The sequence below is a fragment of the Vicia villosa genome, linkage group LG4 (genome assembly GCF_029867415.1).
Source record: "Vicia villosa cultivar HV-30 ecotype Madison, WI linkage group LG4, Vvil1.0, whole genome shotgun sequence".
Taxonomy (NCBI): domain Eukaryota; kingdom Viridiplantae; phylum Streptophyta; class Magnoliopsida; order Fabales; family Fabaceae; genus Vicia; species Vicia villosa.
The window spans coordinates 150,799,776-150,820,696 of NC_081183.1; the positions used below are offsets into that span (position 1 = coordinate 150,799,776).

The following is a 20,921-nucleotide window of genomic DNA, read 5'->3' on the forward strand; positions in this document are numbered from 1 at the left end:
TACGCTGTCAACCAATCACAACCTTGTTAAGTACCAAGTCATACTGTAAAATTTAAGTTACTGATATGATATGGCAAAATAAAATGTTTCTATTGGATGACAGTGTAAAAAAAATTTACACTGTCAGTGCACTACCTTTTAATTCATAAATTTATCTGTGCAACCGCATGGATATTTGTTCAACAAAAATAGATAATAATAAACTGAATAGCAAAAGCATCGAAGTGCAAGAAAAGAAAAGGAGTTATTTTCTTCTTTCTTTACTCTTTTATTCTTTCTTTTTCTTATTTGCTTCTTCGCTTTTTACCATTTCACATTTAAAAACTATAATTAATTTTGCATATGAAAAGAAGCAATTATGAAAAATATTTTTATTGTTAATATTAGAAAAAAAATTAAAAAATAAAATTATTTTTTATCTATAAATAATATAAAATATGATAAAAAATAAATATTAATATTTTATTAAAATTGTAAAGTGATTTGTAAATTAGATATTTTTTTTTTGCAAAATAGATAAATTATTTGATATTCATAAAATTTAGTTAAGTGCCAATACTTTTATTTAAAATTTAATTTATTCTTAAAAAAAATAATTTAAAAAATAACATGACATTAAATAATATTTGATTGAATAAGAGTACGAGAGTGTTCATCTGAAAATAGTCAAAATATTTAAATTTTTAATATATCAAGCTTTTTATTTATCATCAAAACAAGGGTTTTATTTTTACTACATTTAAAAGAAGAGCAAGACACTTTCTGATGTACATTTACGGAAACAGATGGACATTTTTGGAAGCACACGTGGTGGGTGAGAGAACCAAGGGGTGAGGTAAGAGTTTTTCTTAATTTTTGAAACAATGTCTTTTATTTTAATTTTTGAAGATTGTTTGGTCAATTTGTGTTAACTAAATTTATGTTTGTTAACTATTAGGCTTTGTTTGCGAGTTTGGAGAGGAATGGAGGGGAGGACTTTGGAAAATAGGAAGAATTGGGTGAAAAGAATAAAAAGACTTTGGATATGGGGGTTTTGGAGGGTTTGATTTTCTTCATAACACTAAAAACCCCATAAAATATGGGAACTCAAAAATTGTATTGAAGGAGGGTTTTGGAGGGCTTACATAAATTTTCCAAATATCTTTTAGGTTGTTATAGTATTCTAAAAATTAAAAATTTAGTAATAATAATAACTCTTTTATCTTTTATGTTTTTATGTTACTTTTTAACTATTGCAATATTTTTGTTTCAAATATTTTTGTTAGATTTTATTTTATTCGATAATTTTTTTTAACTATATATTATAACTGTTACGTTTTTATAATTTTTTTTTATGTTATCGAATTGAATACTTATAAATAGTAAATATCGTGAATCTTATAGTAAAATTACAAGGTTAAAAATTTAAATTAGTTTTAAAATACCTCCCCTCCCTTTGTGAACCAAACATATTTGTAAATAAAATTCCTTTCCTCCCCCTCCATATTTTGAACCAAACATATATGTAATTAAAATCCCTCCCCTCCCCTTGACAAAATTCCCTTCCCTCCCCTCGAATGAACCAAACGGACCCTTAGGGAAACAATAAATACAATAACACATACATTAATACATATAACCCAAGGCATTCACATGACACTATGCCAAATTTGTCTTTTAGCAGCACCCCTACGAAAGCGCTTTTAGGGAAAAGCGCTGGTATAGGTTTCGCTAAAAACAAAATAAAAAAACACGTAAAAAAGCGCTCTTATAGGGGAGTTACGAAAGCGCTTTCAAAAAGTGCTGGTAAAGGCATGGGTACGAAAGCGCTTTTCAAAAGCGCTCTTATAGGGGGGTTATGAAAGCGCTTTCAGAAGCGCTGCTATAGGGGTAAGACTACGAAAGCGCTTTTGTCCTAAAAAGCGCTGGTAAAGGCCTAGGTACGAAGGCGTTTTCCAAAAGCGCTGTCATAGCTTCCAATTAATTTTTTTAAAATAAAATAAAAGTCACAAATCCCTAATTCTCAGAATCTCCCTCTTCTGTTAATTCAGTCTATTTCCCTCTTCTCTCATCCACAGTCACGAACTTCCTCCGTCTTCAGCTCAACCATTGCAACAGTCACCGCCGTTCACCACCGGTCACCGCCGTTCTCAGCTCCATCAACACCGCCGCAACTCACGAAAGTCTCTTCTAAAACACTATTCTCAGTTCCTTCTCAATTTCAAGTTGTGTCGATTTCACTTCAGGCGGCGACAACACCTCCTCTCAGTAACAACAACTTCAAATTCGTTTTGAGGTAAATCTTCTCTCATCTTTCACTATTTTTCTATCTTCAAAATATAACAATTTCCTACAAATGCAAAACATGTAGTTACAGCTATGGATGTTGTTTATGCTCTTAAGAGACAGGGAAGAACTCTCTACGAATTTGGGGGTTAGGATTAGGATTTCATTTTCGATCTTTTGTTGTAGGTTGTTATAGCTGTTTATTAATATGGAATTGAAATATTAGAGCAGTATGTTAGAGCAATATGGAATTGAAATGTTAGATATATGATTTTTATTTCAACAATTCTGAAATTCGTTCAATATAATGCTAATGTTACAACCATCTAAGTTTTGCCTCCTTTTTAATATTTACTGTGTTGATTCTAGCTATGAAATTCAGATTTGTATTAATGTTTCTTTGTGAATCTTGTATGGCTATTTTGTGATGCATTTCAAAATTACCAAGTCTGAGCTTCAGCAACAATAGTTACAAACCTTCATTTTTTATTTGTGGAAAACCATATATAATGAAACACCAACAAAAGATAAAGTTAGAGAAAGTGATAGATGATGATAAAATGACAAATTTTAATTTTGGTGGGTTTGTTGCTTGTTTGAGTAAAGATGAAGTTTATTGAAAGGTATTGAAGATTAATATGAGATGGAAAAAAACTAACATGTATGCGTACTGATGTGAGTCAATAGTGGTTATTTAAACAATCTTGTTGCATTTCGTTGTTCCTTGACGAGTTACGATGGTCGAATCTTGTTCATGATTTCCGATAAACAAAGTTGCCTGTAGCAGCACTATTTACTAATAGGTTTGGTTATTTACCTTTTTGCTATTGTAGAACTGATGAATTATTCACTTAGGTGTTAGAACTGATGAATTATTCACTTAGATGAATTATTCTTTGTAGTTATCTATTAAAATTTGGTTGTTATGTGTGATTATTTCCTTTACTAATACATGTTTAGAAATTGTTATGTGTGATTATTAAAACTTGGTTGTTATGTGTGATTATCTCCAATTTTTCCATTATCTTAATTGATTTCATTTTGTTCTTTGAAGCTTGCTTTACTCAAGCTCAGTTAAAGATTTGTAGAATTTTTTCCAGCAGCTTAGTTTGGTGTTTCATTCCACTAACGCTTTTGAAGACTTGTAGAATTTCTTCAGGTATTCAATCTGTTTATATACTGTGTTGTTACCTTAGATATAATATTGTTAATATCTGAACAGTTAATCATGTTCTGGCCTTGTGGTTCAATCTGTCTATATACTGTGGTGCTCTTGTGTCTATCTTTGTGTTTCTTGAAAGCTTCTTATTCATGTTTATTAATGTTGGAGAATGAGATAGTTAAGTTAGGTTGGTTATAAGTAGAAGTAAGTAAGTACTAGAAAGAGATAGTTAATGTATTGCTGTGAAATTTGATCTTTATATATTCATCTAACATTCTTCATATCCCAGAGTGATTAAGGATTTTCTTCTTTCACTGGAACAAATATTTGAGCATTTCGGTTTTGTAAATTCGAAAAGTCTAGAACATATGAACTACTTACTGCATTTTTCAAAAATCGAGTTCTAGCTAATTGAGTCTAGAACATATTTGAGCATTTCGGTTTTGTAAATTCGGGTGTTTGTAGTTACTAGCTAATTGATAATTGATTTCATATCATTTTAAACAATTGAGTTCTAGATTGGGGTTTTTTTGATATTGTGTTAGTAGTGGTGTATTTAACTGCATCATGTGTGTTTAATTTTACAGTTACTTTGAAGCCTCTGGTTTCAACTTGTACAACGCCGATTCAAACCTACCCGTCTCCCACATCAAGTCCAACTCAGGTTACTAGCCATTTCTTCTTGCTTATAGTTGAAGGATAGAAAAACACTTAGAAAGGGGGGGTTTGAATAAGTGTAGTCTAAAAACTTGAACGATAAAAACAATTTGCACAGTTATTTTTATCCTGGTTCGTTGTTAACTAAACTACTCCAGTCCACCCCCACGGAGTGATTTACCTCACCTGAGGATTTAATCCACTAATCGCAGCAGATTACAATGGTTTTCCACTTAGCCCACGACTAAGTCTTCTAGAGTATCCTGATCACAACCTGATCACTCTAGGAACAAATGCTTAGACACAAGCTAAGACTTTCTTAGAGTATCCTGACCACCACGTGATCACTCTAATTACAACTGCTTAGACACAAGCTAAGACTTCCTAGAGTATCCTGATCAACACTTGATCACTCTAGTTACTTACAAATTAATGTAATCAAATAAGAGTTTTACAATGCTTCTGAAAAGCTATAATCACAACAGTGATATTTCTCTTAACGTTTAAGCTTAATCTCACTAATATATTACAACAGCAATGTAGTGAGCTTTGATGAAGATGAAGTTTCTGAGCTTTGAGTTGAACAGCGTTTCAGCAAGTTTTTCAGAATAAGTTCTTTCAAAATCGTTAACCTTGCTTCTCATCAGAACTTCATATTTATAGGCAATTGAGAAGATGACCGTTGGGAGCATTTAATGCTTTGCGTATTCCGTACAGCATTGCATTTAATGTTTCACGCTTTTGTCAACTACCTCGAGCCTTGTTCACGCTGTGTCTACTAACGTTGCCTTTAATAGCTTCCAACGTTCCTTTTGTCAGTCAGCGTAGCCTGCCACCTGTACTTTCTTCTGATCTGATGTTTGTGTATACAACGTTTGAATATCATCAGAGTCAAACAACTTGGTGCATAGCATCTTCTTGTCTTCTGACCTTGAAGTGCTTCTGAGCGTGATACCATGAGAACTTCAGTGCTTCTGCTTCTGATCTCAAGTTCTTCTGATGCTTCCATAGACCCATGTTCTGATTCTGCCTTGACCATCTTCTGATGTCTTGCCAGACCATCTTCTGATTTCCTCCACAAGCTGTGAAACCTGGTCCAAATTCGGTTCTGATTCCCCATCTCCAGAAAGCATAGTTCTCATTGTAACAAAATTCTTTTCAACTTCCTCTAAAGCCTAAAAAAATGTATCAACAAACATCAAATAATTTTAAACAATTTTCTTCTCGTAAACATAAATATGTACAACAATTGGAACATAGTGAAAGATAAAACAATCTGATATGGAGCAAACTCTCTGACACAACCCTCTTAAATGATTAACCTGCCTTATGAAACAGTTGTTTGCAATTGCATCCCACTGTAACATGAAACTCCGATTATATTAGTGTTACTTTTGACTGTGCTATGTTAACTAGAAAGAGTGTTAACTTCGCAAGTTCGTATTCTACAACCATCACATGTACCATTACCGGAGACGACCACAACAAAACAAAGTAATAGAAGTTGAAACCTCAATGCTCTGTAGAGTAAACTAGAAAACTAGTCCTTGTGTTTGAAAGAACACTCAAGCTAACCCTTGACATTATGATTATTTCAAAAAAGTCCCCGACTCTATTAAAATGTCAAGTTGATCCCTATATATAACTCCTTACTATCAATTAAGTCAACTTATTATGCAACTTACTATCAATTTGGTCCCTATATTTAACCACTTACTATCAATTTAGTCGCTAACACTAGTATCGAATGATTAATATGAGTAAAATTTGACAGAGTCTAGGACCCTTATGAAATATTCATACTCTCAAGGTACACACCTCTCAAGATACACACCCACAACCAATACTAACATGAGCGTTAGAGTGTTAGCAGATACACCTCCATATCCAATAGCCATCAAGCTAACATCCAACCACCGTCGCCGTAGCGAACATGAGTTCTAGATCAGAGCATATGCATAAAGGACCTTTTTATATAGAGAGAATTACAGTGGTAGAAGTACATAACCAGCAAATTTCCATCAGAAAGCTTTCATGAGTTAAATTCAGTGACAATTGTTCCTCCGACAAAACAAGTAAATTAAAATAACAAGAATGAATTAAAAAATAATATCTTTATAACACAAAACACACTAAAACAATAAAAAAATCAAAACTTAAGGCATACCCATGTTTCAAGAAAGAAAATTTAACTGAAAAAACTGAGACCCATATAGAGCAATTGAAAATTGAGAACAAGGGATGATGGTAAATCTCAGGAGGGTTACCTTCTCAAGGGCTTTAACTTCAACAACGGTTTTGGTATCGAGTGCGACGAGACTCTCTTTGATAGACTTGACCACTTCCTGCGGCGTTTTAGGCCTGGAAACCTTAAAGAACGAAAACGACATGATGGTACGAGGATGATGATCGCCTCCTGATGATGCAGTTTGGTTTGATTTCAAATACTGATCATCGTAATTATGATCTATGAGGTTACCATTATCATCAATAATGATGATGAACAACAACCAGATAGCAATAGCATCCAAGTGCAAGAAAGGAAAGGGGGTTATTTTTCTTCTTTCTGTACTCTTTTGATTTCTTTTCCTTATTTGTTTTTTAGCTTTTTACCATTTCACATTTTTTAAATATAATTTATTTTGTATATAGAAAGAAACAATTTTCAAAATTATTTTTATTATTAACATTAATATTAGAAACAAAAAATGAAATTACTTTTTATCAATAAATAATAAATATAAAGTAAGGTGAAAATTAATATGAAGATTTTATTAAAATTGTAAAGTAATTTATAAATTACTTTTTTTACTAAAGAATTCTTTAATTGTAAAGTAATTTATAAATTATTTTTTTAAATAAATTATATTTTTTAAATAAATTACATTTCACTCCTAAACTCTAATTCTTTTAACAAAAATAAAAATGGAACATCAAATTAATCAAATTATAGTAAATCAAAGTAATTGAAAAACCTCAATTGCACTACTTTAATTTACTATAATTTGATGTTCCATTTTTGTTAAAAAAATTGAAATTTAGGAGTGAAATGTAATTGATTTTAAAATATAACAGAATGTTCATGAACCTTTCGTAGTTTACTACTCTATTATCAAAATCTTCGGGGGATATAGCTACGGAAGATTTCATGAACTTAATTAATTTTGAATTTTTTCAATTAATTTGAGATTTTTTTTTATGCATCTACGAAAAAGACCAAATTTTTTTAAGAAAATGTATTTTTGGAATTACATCTACAAAGTATATGGACAATTTTGACAACTCACATGGTGGATTAGAGATACAAGAGGGGTGTAAGAGTATCTCAATCATTTACACTAAAATATACTTAAATAATATTTACTTTTTTTTCATTCTCATCTTCTATTACATTAATGTCATATATTCATTTTCTTAAAATTGACATCTGACATTCATTTTTAACATTTATCAATTAAATTATAATTAAATATTACATACATTCATTCTATCTCTCAATTAAAATTTCAAAATTCCCTTTCAATTCTTTTTCTCACCTTTCTCACTTTTATTTTAGTTTTTTTCTTTCTATTTATTTATTAGGTTTAAATGAACTTTTGATCTCCCTATATTAATTTTACTTTTTACGGTCCATGTCATTTGACATGTTTTTTAATGACATTTCACCTCAAGATTTGTCCAATCACATGTCACATCATTAAAATCAATTAATTCTAAATTTTTAATTTGAAATAGAGGTTAAATGTAGTGCATTGACAGTGAAAAAAGTTTTACACTGTCATCCAATAGAAACAAATCGTTTTGCCATGTCATATAAACTTCTTAAAAGTTACAGTCTAATTTGTCCTAATTCATGGTCGTGATTGGTTGACAACGTAAATTTTTTTTACACCTGCCAATACATCACCCATTTTCTCTTTGAAATATATACATTTAACTTTTTAGAAAAATTAATTCTGAATATTTAATGATGTGGCATAAGAAGAAGGCATACAGGTCATATTTAATCAATATTTTAATTTTAGTTATTTTTAATTTTACATAATATTTTAATTCAAATAATAATTTTATTGAGAAATTTTAAAAGGACAAAACTTATGAATCCCATAAAAATATGAATCCTAATTAAAACCAATCCAGCCATCTTGATATTCCTCCTTGAAATCTAGTTTTACAATAGTTGAAGTTGCACAAACGATGGTTGTTGTAGCTGCATTTGCGGTAGTGCAGGTGAATAATATGTTGTAGGAAAAACAAATACAGTTGACCTTGAAGTCTTCGCCAGAAAAGTTCGTTGAGTTGCTGTAACATTTTTTGGAAGTTAAATTTTCTAAAATTAATATAGGGAAATCAAAAGTGTATTTAAGTCTATTTATATAATTGTTTTTATTTTATAATTAAATAATTTATTTTAGTCTTAATTGCAATTTTGGTTCCTCTATTATCTATTTTTTTAGGTTTTGGTCCCCCTACTTTAAAATCCGGAATTTTAGTCCCTATATTTTAGTTTTTTTAGATTTTGGTCCCCTGCAAATCCGAAGACAATTTTAAATGAAGGGGACTAAAATTCTCAAAAAACTAAAATAAAGGGACTAAAATTCCGGATTTTAAAATAGGGGGACCAAAGCCTACAAAAATGAATAATAGGGGACCAAAATTGCAATTAAGCCTTTATTTTAAATTTATATCAGCATATAAATACATTTTATATTGTATCAAATAAAATTTTTATTTCACGGATCATTATCATCATAATACATATTTTATTTAATCAACGATTACTTTAATTTAAAAGATAAAATCATTATTTTTAAATATCAAATATTTATTTTTCTTTCATTTCACAGATCTAATTTTTCTCTTTATATTTTAATATGATTGAGTTTATATAATTATTGTTTATTTTAAAATAAATAATTAATTTCAACTTTAAATATGTATTAAAATATATTTTAAATCGTATCAAATAAATTTAGAGAAAAGGGGTGATGCACTGACAGTGTAAAAAAGTTTTACGCTGTCAACCAATCACAACCTTGTTAAGTACCAAGTCATACTGTAAAATTTAAGTTACTGATATGATATGGCAAAATAAAATGTTTCTATTGGATGACAGTGTAAAAAAAATTTACACTGTCAGTGCACTACCTTTTAATTCATAAATTTATCTGTGCAACCGCATGGATATTTGTTCAACAAAAATAGATAATAATAAACTGAATAGCAAAAGCATCGAAGTGCAAGAAAAGAAAAGGAGTTATTTTCTTCTTTCTTTACTCTTTTATTCTTTCTTTTTCTTATTTGCTTCTTCGCTTTTTACCATTTCACATTTAAAAACTATAATTAATTTTGCATATGAAAAGAAGCAATTATGAAAAATATTTTTATTGTTAATATTAGAAAAAAAATTAAAAAATAAAATTATTTTTTATCTATAAATAATATAAAATATGATAAAAAATAAATATTAATATTTTATTAAAATTGTAAAGTGATTTGTAAATTAGATATTTTTTTTTTGCAAAATAGATAAATTATTTGATATTCATAAAATTTAGTTAAGTGCCAATACTTTTATTTAAAATTTAATTTATTCTTAAAAAAAATAATTTAAAAAATAACATGACATTAAATAATATTTGATTGAATAAGAGTACGAGAGTGTTCATCTGAAAATAGTCAAAATATTTAAATTTTTAATATATCAAGCTTTTTATTTATCATCAAAACAAGGGTTTTATTTTTACTACATTTAAAAGAAGAGCAAGACACTTTCTGATGTACATTTACGGAAACAGATGGACATTTTTGGAAGCACACGTGGTGGGTGAGAGAACCAAGGGGTGAGGTAAGAGTTTTTCTTAATTTTTGAAACAATGTCTTTTATTTTAATTTTTGAAGATTGTTTGGTCAATTTGTGTTAACTAAATTTATGTTTGTTAACTATTAGGCTTTGTTTGCGAGTTTGGAGAGGAATGGAGGGGAGGACTTTGGAAAATAGGAAGAATTGGGTGAAAAGAATAAAAAGACTTTGGATATGGGGGTTTTGGAGGGTTTGATTTTCTTCATAACACTAAAAACCCCATAAAATATGGGAACTCAAAAATTGTATTGAAGGAGGGTTTTGGAGGGCTTACATAAATTTTCCAAATATCTTTTAGGTTGTTATAGTATTCTAAAAATTAAAAATTTAGTAATAATAATAACTCTTTTATCTTTTATGTTTTTATGTTACTTTTTAACTATTGCAATATTTTTGTTTCAAATATTTTTGTTAGATTTTATTTTATTCGATAATTTTTTTTAACTATATATTATAACTGTTACGTTTTTATAATTTTTTTTTATGTTATCGAATTGAATACTTATAAATAGTAAATATCGTGAATCTTATAGTAAAATTACAAGGTTAAAAATTTAAATTAGTTTTAAAATACCTCCCCTCCCTTTGTGAACCAAACATATTTGTAAATAAAATTCCTTTCCTCCCCCTTCATATTTTGAACCAAACATATATGTAATTAAAATCCCTCCCCTCCCCTTGACAAAATTCCCTTCCCTCCCCTCGAATGAACCAAACGGACCCTTAGGGAAACAATAAATACAATAACACATACATTAATACATATAACCCAAGGCATTCACATGACACTATGCCAAATTTGTCTTTTAGCAGCACCCCTACGAAAGCGCTTTTAGGGAAAAGCGCTGGTATAGGTTTCGCTAAAAACAAAATAAAAAAACACGTAAAAAAGCGCTCTTATAGGGGAGTTACGAAAGCGCTTTCAAAAAGTGCTGGTAAAGGCATGGGTACGAAAGCGCTTTTCAAAAGCGCTCTTATAGGGGGGTTATGAAAGCGCTTTCAGAAGCGCTGCTATAGGGGTAAGACTACGAAAGCGCTTTTGTCCTAAAAAGCGCTGGTAAAGGCCTAGGTACGAAGGCGTTTTCCAAAAGCGCTGTCATAGCTTCCAATTAATTTTTTTAAAATAAAATAAAAGTCACAAATCCCTAATTCTCAGAATCTCCCTCTTCTGTTAATTCAGTCTATTTCCCTCTTCTCTCATCCACAGTCACGAACTTCCTCCGTCTTCAGCTCAACCATTGCAACAGTCACCGCCGTTCACCACCGGTCACCGCCGTTCTCAGCTCCATCAACACCGCCGCAACTCACGAAAGTCTCTTCTAAAACACTATTCTCAGTTCCTTCTCAATTTCAAGTTGTGTCGATTTCACTTCAGGCGGCGACAACACCTCCTCTCAGTAACAACAACTTCAAATTCGTTTTGAGGTAAATCTTCTCTCATCTTTCACTATTTTTCTATCTTCAAAATATAACAATTTCCTACAAATGCAAAACATGTAGTTACAGCTATGGATGTTGTTTATGCTCTTAAGAGACAGGGAAGAACTCTCTACGAATTTGGGGGTTAGGATTAGGATTTCATTTTCGATCTTTTGTTGTAGGTTGTTATAGCTGTTTATTAATATGGAATTGAAATATTAGAGCAGTATGTTAGAGCAATATGGAATTGAAATGTTAGATATATGATTTTTATTTCAACAATTCTGAAATTCGTTCAATATAATGCTAATGTTACAACCATCTAAGTTTTGCCTCCTTTTTAATATTTACTGTGTTGATTCTAGCTATGAAATTCAGATTTGTATTAATGTTTCTTTGTGAATCTTGTATGGCTATTTTGTGATGCATTTCAAAATTACCAAGTCTGAGCTTCAGCAACAATAGTTACAAACCTTCATTTTTTATTTGTGGAAAACCATATATAATGAAACACCAACAAAAGATAAAGTTAGAGAAAGTGATAGATGATGATAAAATGACAAATTTTAATTTTGGTGGGTTTGTTGCTTGTTTGAGTAAAGATGAAGTTTATTGAAAGGTATTGAAGATTAATATGAGATGGAAAAAAACTAACATGTATGCGTACTGATGTGAGTCAATAGTGGTTATTTAAACAATCTTGTTGCATTTCGTTGTTCCTTGACGAGTTACGATGGTCGAATCTTGTTCATGATTTCCGATAAACAAAGTTGCCTGTAGCAGCACTATTTACTAATAGGTTTGGTTATTTACCTTTTTGCTATTGTAGAACTGATGAATTATTCACTTAGGTGTTAGAACTGATGAATTATTCACTTAGATGAATTATTCTTTGTAGTTATCTATTAAAATTTGGTTGTTATGTGTGATTATTTCCTTTACTAATACATGTTTAGAAATTGTTATGTGTGATTATTAAAACTTGGTTGTTATGTGTGATTATCTCCAATTTTTCCATTATCTTAATTGATTTCATTTTGTTCTTTGAAGCTTGCTTTACTCAAGCTCAGTTAAAGATTTGTAGAATTTTTTCCAGCAGCTTAGTTTGGTGTTTCATTCCACTAACGCTTTTGAAGACTTGTAGAATTTCTTCAGGTATTCAATCTGTTTATATACTGTGTTGTTACCTTAGATATAATATTGTTAATATCTGAACAGTTAATCATGTTCTGGCCTTGTGGTTCAATCTGTCTATATACTGTGGTGCTCTTGTGTCTATCTTTGTGTTTCTTGAAAGCTTCTTATTCATGTTTATTAATGTTGGAGAATGAGATAGTTAAGTTAGGTTGGTTATAAGTAGAAGTAAGTAAGTACTAGAAAGAGATAGTTAATGTATTGCTGTGAAATTTGATCTTTATATATTCATCTAACATTCTTCATATCCCAGAGTGATTAAGGATTTTCTTCTTTCACTGGAACAAATATTTGAGCATTTCGGTTTTGTAAATTCGAAAAGTCTAGAACATATGAACTACTTACTGCATTTTTCAAAAATCGAGTTCTAGCTAATTGAGTCTAGAACATATTTGAGCATTTCGGTTTTGTAAATTCGGGTGTTTGTAGTTACTAGCTAATTGATAATTGATTTCATATCATTTTAAACAATTGAGTTCTAGATTGGGGTTTTTTTGATATTGTGTTAGTAGTGGTGTATTTAACTGCATCATGTGTGTTTAATTTTACAGTTACTTTGAAGCCTCTGGTTTCAACTTGTACAACGCCGATTCAAACCTACCCGTCTCCCACATCAAGTCCAACTCAGGTTACTAGCCATTTCTTCTTGCTTATAGTTGAAGGATAGAAAAACACTTAGAAAGGGGGGGGTTTGAATAAGTGTAGTCTAAAAACTTGAACGATAAAAACAATTTGCACAGTTATTTTTATCCTGGTTCGTTGTTAACTAAACTACTCCAGTCCACCCCCACGGAGTGATTTACCTCACCTGAGGATTTAATCCACTAATCGCAGCAGATTACAATGGTTTTCCACTTAGCCCACGACTAAGTCTTCTAGAGTATCCTGATCACAACCTGATCACTCTAGGAACAAATGCTTAGACACAAGCTAAGACTTTCTTAGAGTATCCTGACCACCACGTGATCACTCTAATTACAACTGCTTAGACACAAGCTAAGACTTCCTAGAGTATCCTGATCAACACTTGATCACTCTAGTTACTTACAAATTAATGTAATCAAATAAGAGTTTTACAATGCTTCTGAAAAGCTATAATCACAACAGTGATATTTCTCTTAACGTTTAAGCTTAATCTCACTAATATATTACAACAGCAATGTAGTGAGCTTTGATGAAGATGAAGTTTCTGAGCTTTGAGTTGAACAGCGTTTCAGCAAGTTTTTCAGAATAAGTTCTTTCAAAATCGTTAACCTTGCTTCTCATCAGAACTTCATATTTATAGGCAATTGAGAAGATGACCGTTGGGAGCATTTAATGCTTTGCGTATTCCGTACAGCATTGCATTTAATGTTTCACGCTTTTGTCAACTACCTCGAGCCTTGTTCACGCTGTGTCTACTAACGTTGCCTTTAATAGCTTCCAACGTTCCTTTTGTCAGTCAGCGTAGCCTGCCACCTGTACTTTCTTCTGATCTGATGTTTGTGTATACAACGTTTGAATATCATCAGAGTCAAACAACTTGGTGCATAGCATCTTCTTGTCTTCTGACCTTGAAGTGCTTCTGAGCGTGATACCATGAGAACTTCAGTGCTTCTGCTTCTGATCTCAAGTTCTTCTGATGCTTCCATAGACCCATGTTCTGATTCTGCCTTGACCATCTTCTGATGTCTTGCCAGACCATGTTCTGATGTTGCATGTTGAACCTTCTGAGACAAAGCTTCTGAGCGCTGATTTGTGCATACTCTTTATATATTTCCTGAAAGGGAAATTGCAATGTATTAGAGTACCACATTATCTCACACAAAATTCATATCCTTGTTATCATCAAAACTAAGAATATTGATCAGAACAAATCTTGTTCTAACAATCTCCCCCTTTTTGATGATGACAAAAACATATATAAATGATATGAATTTGCGATCAGAAAGAGCAGACGGCTAAAGACAATTACACAGCTATAGCATAAGCGTGTGAATATGTCTCCCCCTGAGATTAACAATCTCCCCCTGAGATGAATAATCTCCCCCTGAAATTAATACTAGAAGAATTTTATAAATAAAAGACTTCCCTGAGTATTTCAGTAGAGACGTTCACAGTGCTTGATCTACAGAACATCCATGACTTCTGATTTCTGCTTCCATAGGACAGCTTCAGAATATTGAATTTCTTTAGATCCTCAGAACATTCACAGCTTCTGACTTCTGCTTCCATCGGACAGCTTCAGAACTTAAACTTCTTTGATCTTCAGAACATTCACAGCTTCTGATTTCTGCTTCCATTCGGACAGCTTCAGAACTTGAATTTCTTTGATCTTTTAGAACATTCACAGCTTCTGACTTCTGCTTCCACTAAGACAGCTTCAGAACTTGAATTTCTTTTTTCATCACTTCATGCTAGATTGTATCAGAACATTGTTGAATGTACCAGAGCATCATCAGAGCATCTCTACATCCTGAAATGTTACAGAACAAAACTAAACGACAAAAGTCAGCATGAAAGAGTCAGAACATAGAATATGTTTCATAACACATAATATGTATCAGAGCCATATGGTATGTGTCAGAACACATAGACATAATGTTTCAGATCATATTCTATCATCAGAATGTCTGAACATTCTTCCTTCTTGCTTCTGATTCTGAAGCTTCATAGCACTCAGCTTGCTTCAAGAATCCAAGAACTTGATTCATCTTGTTGCGTCTTATATTGATCTTGAATCTTCAATTCCTGCAATAACACAACTTAAAGCATAGAACTTTGCAAGTTCTGTTAGTAATGCAACTGATTAAATCAAATCATTTATCACATATTTCTCCCCCTTTTTGTCATAACATCAAAAAGAATATAAAAGATTCAGATGAAAAACAAAAAGAAACTCATGGAAGAAAAAGATAATTTTCATTTAAGTTCAAGCAGACAAAAGTACAGAAGTACAAGAAGATAAGGAAGACCAGATGCACAAAAACAGATGCAGCAAAAACAAAAACAAAACAACTAAGTCTCAATCTAAGATGACCCTAGCTTTGATAAGATCTTGGGGGCAGAGGGACCTTCAACATCTGGTGGGTTAACAACTTCTGGAATGGCCAAGCTTGGGTCTTTCTTAGAAGGGTTTTCCCTCAAAAAGTCAAAGAGAGTCTTGAAATCTCCGAGCAGAACAGGATATTGAGGTATCCAGACCACAATCTCCCTACAAGAGTTAGCTTCCAATGCAGCAGCCAGTCTTGCTTCTTCCAATTCATCCACAAACTGCTTCTCCTCAGCAGCAACACAATTTCTGAGAGGATGGTAGTATATACCATTATCACCCTCCAGAAGGTAACCAGGGTAACCAGGGGCAGCAGCCACTAGTCTCTTCTGTACTCCCATTGCTTCTACTTGAAAATCCTTGCGAAAGCTTTTCCAAAGATTTCTTGTAGAAACATCATCCAGACCATTTAGAAAGGCATCCTTCAGAAGGTCTAGACTGCTAATCACCTCATGTCTGAATAGTTCCAAGTAGGTATAGGGTTCAGGTTCAGGCGGATTGAAGGTGAATTTGTAGTCAGGGTAGAGAAGACAGTAGGGTTTGGATTTTCTGGTAGGTAAGGGATGGGATATAGAAGGTGGAGGTGCGGTGGATGAGGAAGAGGGGATATCTGAGAGAATGATTGATGAGGATGGGATATCAAAAAGGATAGATTGAGAAGAGGATGGAGTATTTGTAAAGGGAATTGGTGAGAAAGATTTATCAGAAGGAGTTGGGGGAAGAATACTTAGAGGTGTGGGGTTTAGAATGGGAGAGGAAAAAGATGATGGAGAAGGATTTGGTAAAGTGAAGTTTACTTTTGGTTCAGATGGAGGTGATTGGAAAGATGGTTTAGGGACAGAAGGAGGTGGAGTAAAAACTTGCCTGGAGACGTGTTCAGAAGAAGCATGTGAAGATCTGGTTCTGTGAAAGGAGTCTCTGATCCTTTTCTCCCTTCGTTCTTCAGAGTCCACCTTGTCAGGATCATAGGTGACCCTCAACTTCTTGGCTTTCTTAACCTCATCTTCTCGGGCCTTTCTTTTTAGCCTAGCCTTTAGTTCCTTCTGATCCTTCTTCGGAAGATCAGCCTTGGACAGAAGTACTCTGCCACGGATCCAAGCAGGATCAATATCTGATTGCATCCTAACACAATCTTCCAGGTAAAGCTTGACAACCTGATGCAATTCTTTATGAAATAAAGAGGCAAAGCCTTCAACAACAACTCTTCTTGACAGGATGTCAAGAAAGCTTGTGCACACAGAAGGTACATTTTGAATGAGTTCCAGTCTGAACAAATCCACACCATTGAAGATGGGACCTTGAACTACTCCAAGAAAATGAGATGCATTGAGTTTTCTGATGGAGTCCAGCACTTTGCTTTCAATCAGAATGTCTGAAATCATTCTTCCGAACGGAATAGTCGTTCTTGGAATATGAGGGTACTTCGCCCTTTCATCTTCTCTTGACTCAAAGATAGAAGTCTTCAGATTTTCAAACAGAATATGCGAGATGTTGATCTCAGTCTTTTTGCCAATGCAGAAAAGAGTATACTTGTGATCCGGACTGATGTAGGAGGAGGAGAGCATCCTCTTTCTATGGTGAAGGGAACCCAGAATAATCTCAGTCCATGCTTTATAAAATGGCCTTAAGGTGCCCGTGTTATGAGAATCAATTCCAAAAGCCAGAGAGATTTGTTTTTCAACTTTAGACCAGTCAACTGTTGCATGTCGAAGACCAGACCAACCTTCTTCATCATTCAGATTGTACAGCTTCCTGATTAGCATTCCAGTGATAACCACTTCATGCCCTAGCACGAATGAAATGATGGCAGTTGGAGTAACCGTTGCATGTACCCAGAAATCCTTCACAAGTTCAGGATAAATTGGACCAACCAATCTATCAAGATATTTAGACCATCCTTGCTCAAAGATTCTTGTATCACACTTAAAGCCATTTGCTTTTAGGTTGTTGATGTCCACAGCAGATTCACATAGAACTTCCAGTTCTTCCGTGGGTATTAAGCATGTTTTCAATGGAGCATACTCATATTTGCGTAGAAGGATCTGTGTAGAAGTGAGTCTTTCTTTTGAATTTGATGAACATGAAGATGAGTTCATGATGATTATGCTTTGAGATCAAATCAAAAACTAGGGTTTGAAAAACAGATACAACGAAAGGGATGCACAAAAGAGAGAGAGAGAGAGAAAAAGAAGGAGTGAAGGTGAAGCGGGTTATTTAAAAGATTTGAAAATAACGAAATCATTATGCATTTAATGAGAAATGACATTAGGAGAGAGAACATGGTAAATGAAATGATTTAACATAGTTACCTAGATCGGCGTCTATTCAACTGCACGCTTTGTACTAACCGTACATACACGTGTTCACCATCAGATAATAGATGACAGCTGTAGATTTTGAATAGACTTTACGCCTTCTGATTCTGATCACTGCTTCTGATTGTCACTCTTTAGGAATGATCTTGCTCTAATAGGATCATCTTTCTTCCCAAGGATTACATCTTCTGAATGAGCTGAGGTAAGTCTAGGTGATCTTCTGACTGCTGGCTCTTCAGAAATCCTGAGATTCTCTAAAGATGCAGCAACTTGATCTTCTGATCCATTGCTTCTGAGACTGCCAGCTTCTGCAGCTTTGCTTCTTGGTTCTACAGCTTCTGAGATATCAATATCAATATCTGCAAAATTTTCAAACTGCTTTGGCTTTTCGAGACCAAACTTATCATCAAACCTGATATTGATTGATTCTTCTACAATCAATGTTTCAGTATTGTATACTCTGTAGCCTTTAGAGCGTTCAGAATATCCAAGAAGGAAACACTTTTGTGCTTTAGAATCAAACTTACCAAGATAATCTTTAGTGTTCAGAATAAAACAAACACATCCAAAAGGATGAAAATATGAAATGTTGGGCTTTCTGTTCTTCCACAATTCATAAGGAGTCTTATTTAGAATAGGTCTGATAGAGATTCTATTCTGAATGTAACACGCAGTGTTTATTGCTTCTGCCCAGAAATGCTTAGCCATATTGGTTTCATTGATCATGGTTCTGGCCATTTCTTGTAGAGTCCTATTCTTTCGCTCTACAACTCCATTTTGCTGTGGAGTTCTAGGACAAGAGAAATCATGGGCAATACCATTTTCTTTGAAGAACTCCTCAAAGAATTTGTTCTCAAATTCACCACCATGATCACTTCTGACCTTTATGATTTTGCACTCCTTCTCAGATTGGATCTGAGTGCAGAATTCAAAGAACACTGAATGAGACTCATCCTTGTGTTTCAAGAACTTTGCCCATGTCCAGCGGCTATAATCATCTACGATGACTAATCCATATTTCTTCCCTATGACAGATGCTGTTTTGACTGGGCCAAACAGATCAATGTGCAAGAGTTCTAACGGCCTTGAGGAAGAAACAACATTCTTAGACTTGAATGCAGGTCTGGAGAACTTGCCCTTCTGACATGCTTCACAAAGAGCATCTGATTTGAATTTCAGATTAGGGAGTCCTCTGACCAGATTTAGTTTGTTAATCTGAGAAATCTTTCTCAAACTAGCATGTCCTAATCTTCTGTGCCAGACCTATTGCTCTTCAGAAACAGACATAAGGCAAGTCACCTTCTGCTTCTCAAGATCTGAAAGATCAATCTTATAGATGTTGTTCTTTCTCTTGCCTATAAATAGGATTGAGCCATCCTTCTGACTTACAGCCTTGAAAGACTTTTGATTAAAGATTATGTCATAACCATTGTCACTTAATTGACTTATGGACAATAAGTTATGAGCTAATCCATCTACTAGAAGAACATTAGAAATAGAAGGAGAGTTACCAGACTTTATAGTTCTCGAGCCAATAATTTTGCCCTTCTGATCTCCTCCAAACTTGACTTCTCCACCTGGTTTAAGCACCGGGTCTTGGAATGTAGACCCTCTTCCCGTCATGTGTCGCGAGCACCCAGAGTCCAGGTACCATGACATGTTGTGCTTTTCCTTCTTTGCAGCCAAGGATATCTGCAATAGGAATAATCTTTTCCTTAGGTACCCACAATTTCTTGGGTCCTTTCTTGTTAGTTCTCCTCAAGTTCTGATTGAACTTGGGTTTAGCAAAATATTTAACAGGAGGAACAGCATGATATTCTTTAGGTTTATCAGCATGATATTTCTTAGGATGTGTCACATGCTTCTTGGTGTGAATAGTGTTAAACTTCTGTGCATGTGAAGTGAGCCTAATATCATGAGCATGGCCATATTTGAACTGATCATACAATGGCTTGTATGTGATCTTCAGATCATCAACAAGTTCAAATTTATGTGAGGTATCACCCTCATAGCCAAAACCAAACCTTCTGTTTCCAGAAACACCATATATCATAGAAGCAAGATGACTTCTGCCAATACTTCTAGATAAGAACTTTCTGAAGCTCGAGTCATATTCTTTCAGAATATGATTCATGCTAGGAATGGATTTTTCTGTTTCAGAACGAGATCCACTATCTTTGGATAGATTTAAAACTTTTTCCTTCAGTTCAGAATTTTCCAATTCCAGCTTCTTAGTTTCAAATTCAAACTGCTTTTTCAGCTTTTTGTATTTGATACTAAGATGAGCCTTGAGTTCCAGAAGTTCTGTTAAACTGGAAACTAACTCTTATCTAGATAGTTCAGAAAATACCTCTTCAGAATCTGATTCTGATGGAGATTCTGATCCATCATCTTCTGTAGCCATCAGCGCGAAGTTGGCCTGCTCTCCTTCAGAGTCTGATTCTGATTCTGATTCAGAATCATCCCATGTTGCCATAAGACCTTTCTTCTTATGAAACTTCTTCTTGGGATTCTCCTTCAGAAGTTTTGGACACTCGTTCTTGTAATGTCCAGGCTCATTGCACTCATAGCAGACAACCTTCTTCTTGTCAGATCTTCTGTCACCAGAAGATTCTCCTCGTTCAAATCTCTTTGAACTTCTGAAGCCTCTGAACTTCCTTTGCTTGCTCTTCCAGAGTTGGTTTACCCTTCTGGAGATCATGGACAGTTTATCTTCTTCTTCAGATTCTGATTCTTCAGGATCTTCTTCTCTAGCCTGAAAAGTGTTAGTGCATTTTTTAACATTAGATTTTAATGCAATAGACTTACCTTTCTTCTGAGGCTCGTTTGCATCCAGCTCTATTTCATGGCTCCTCAAGGCACTGATAAGTTCTTCCAACGAAACTTCATTCAGATTCTTGGCAATCTTGAATGCAGTCACCATTGGACCCCATCTTCTGGGTAAGCTTCTGATAATCTTCTTTACATGATCAGTCTTGGTGTAGCCTTTATCCAGAACTCTCAATCCAGCAGTTA

At 33.5% G+C, this 20,921-nt stretch overlaps 1 protein-coding gene across 1 annotated transcript; it reads right to left on the minus strand.

Moving 5' to 3' along the window:
* Nucleotides 1-4,578: 4,578 nt before the first annotated feature.
* Nucleotides 4,579-6,665, minus strand: LOC131599935 (uncharacterized). The gene is made up of 2 exons (XM_058872175.1): nt 6,352-6,665; nt 4,579-5,259 (listed from the first exon to the last, which is right to left on the minus strand). The coding sequence occupies exons 1-2, from the start codon at nt 6,472-6,474 to the stop codon at nt 5,071-5,073; spliced, it is 312 nt and encodes a 103-aa protein (XP_058728158.1). The 5' UTR covers nt 6,475-6,665; the 3' UTR covers nt 4,579-5,070.
* Nucleotides 6,666-20,921: the final 14,256 nt, after the last annotated feature.

Bases quoted from the DNA above. Each gene is read 5' to 3' on its own strand.
- LOC131599935 (XM_058872175.1), bottom strand. From the start codon at position 6,474: ATGTCGTTTTCGTTCTTTAAGGTTTCCAGGCCTAAAACGCCGCAGGAA. The intron at 5,260-6,351 runs GTAACCCTCCTG...ACATTTTTTTAG, and splicing joins AAGTTAAAGCCCTTGAGAAG to GCTTTAGAGGAAGTTGAAAA.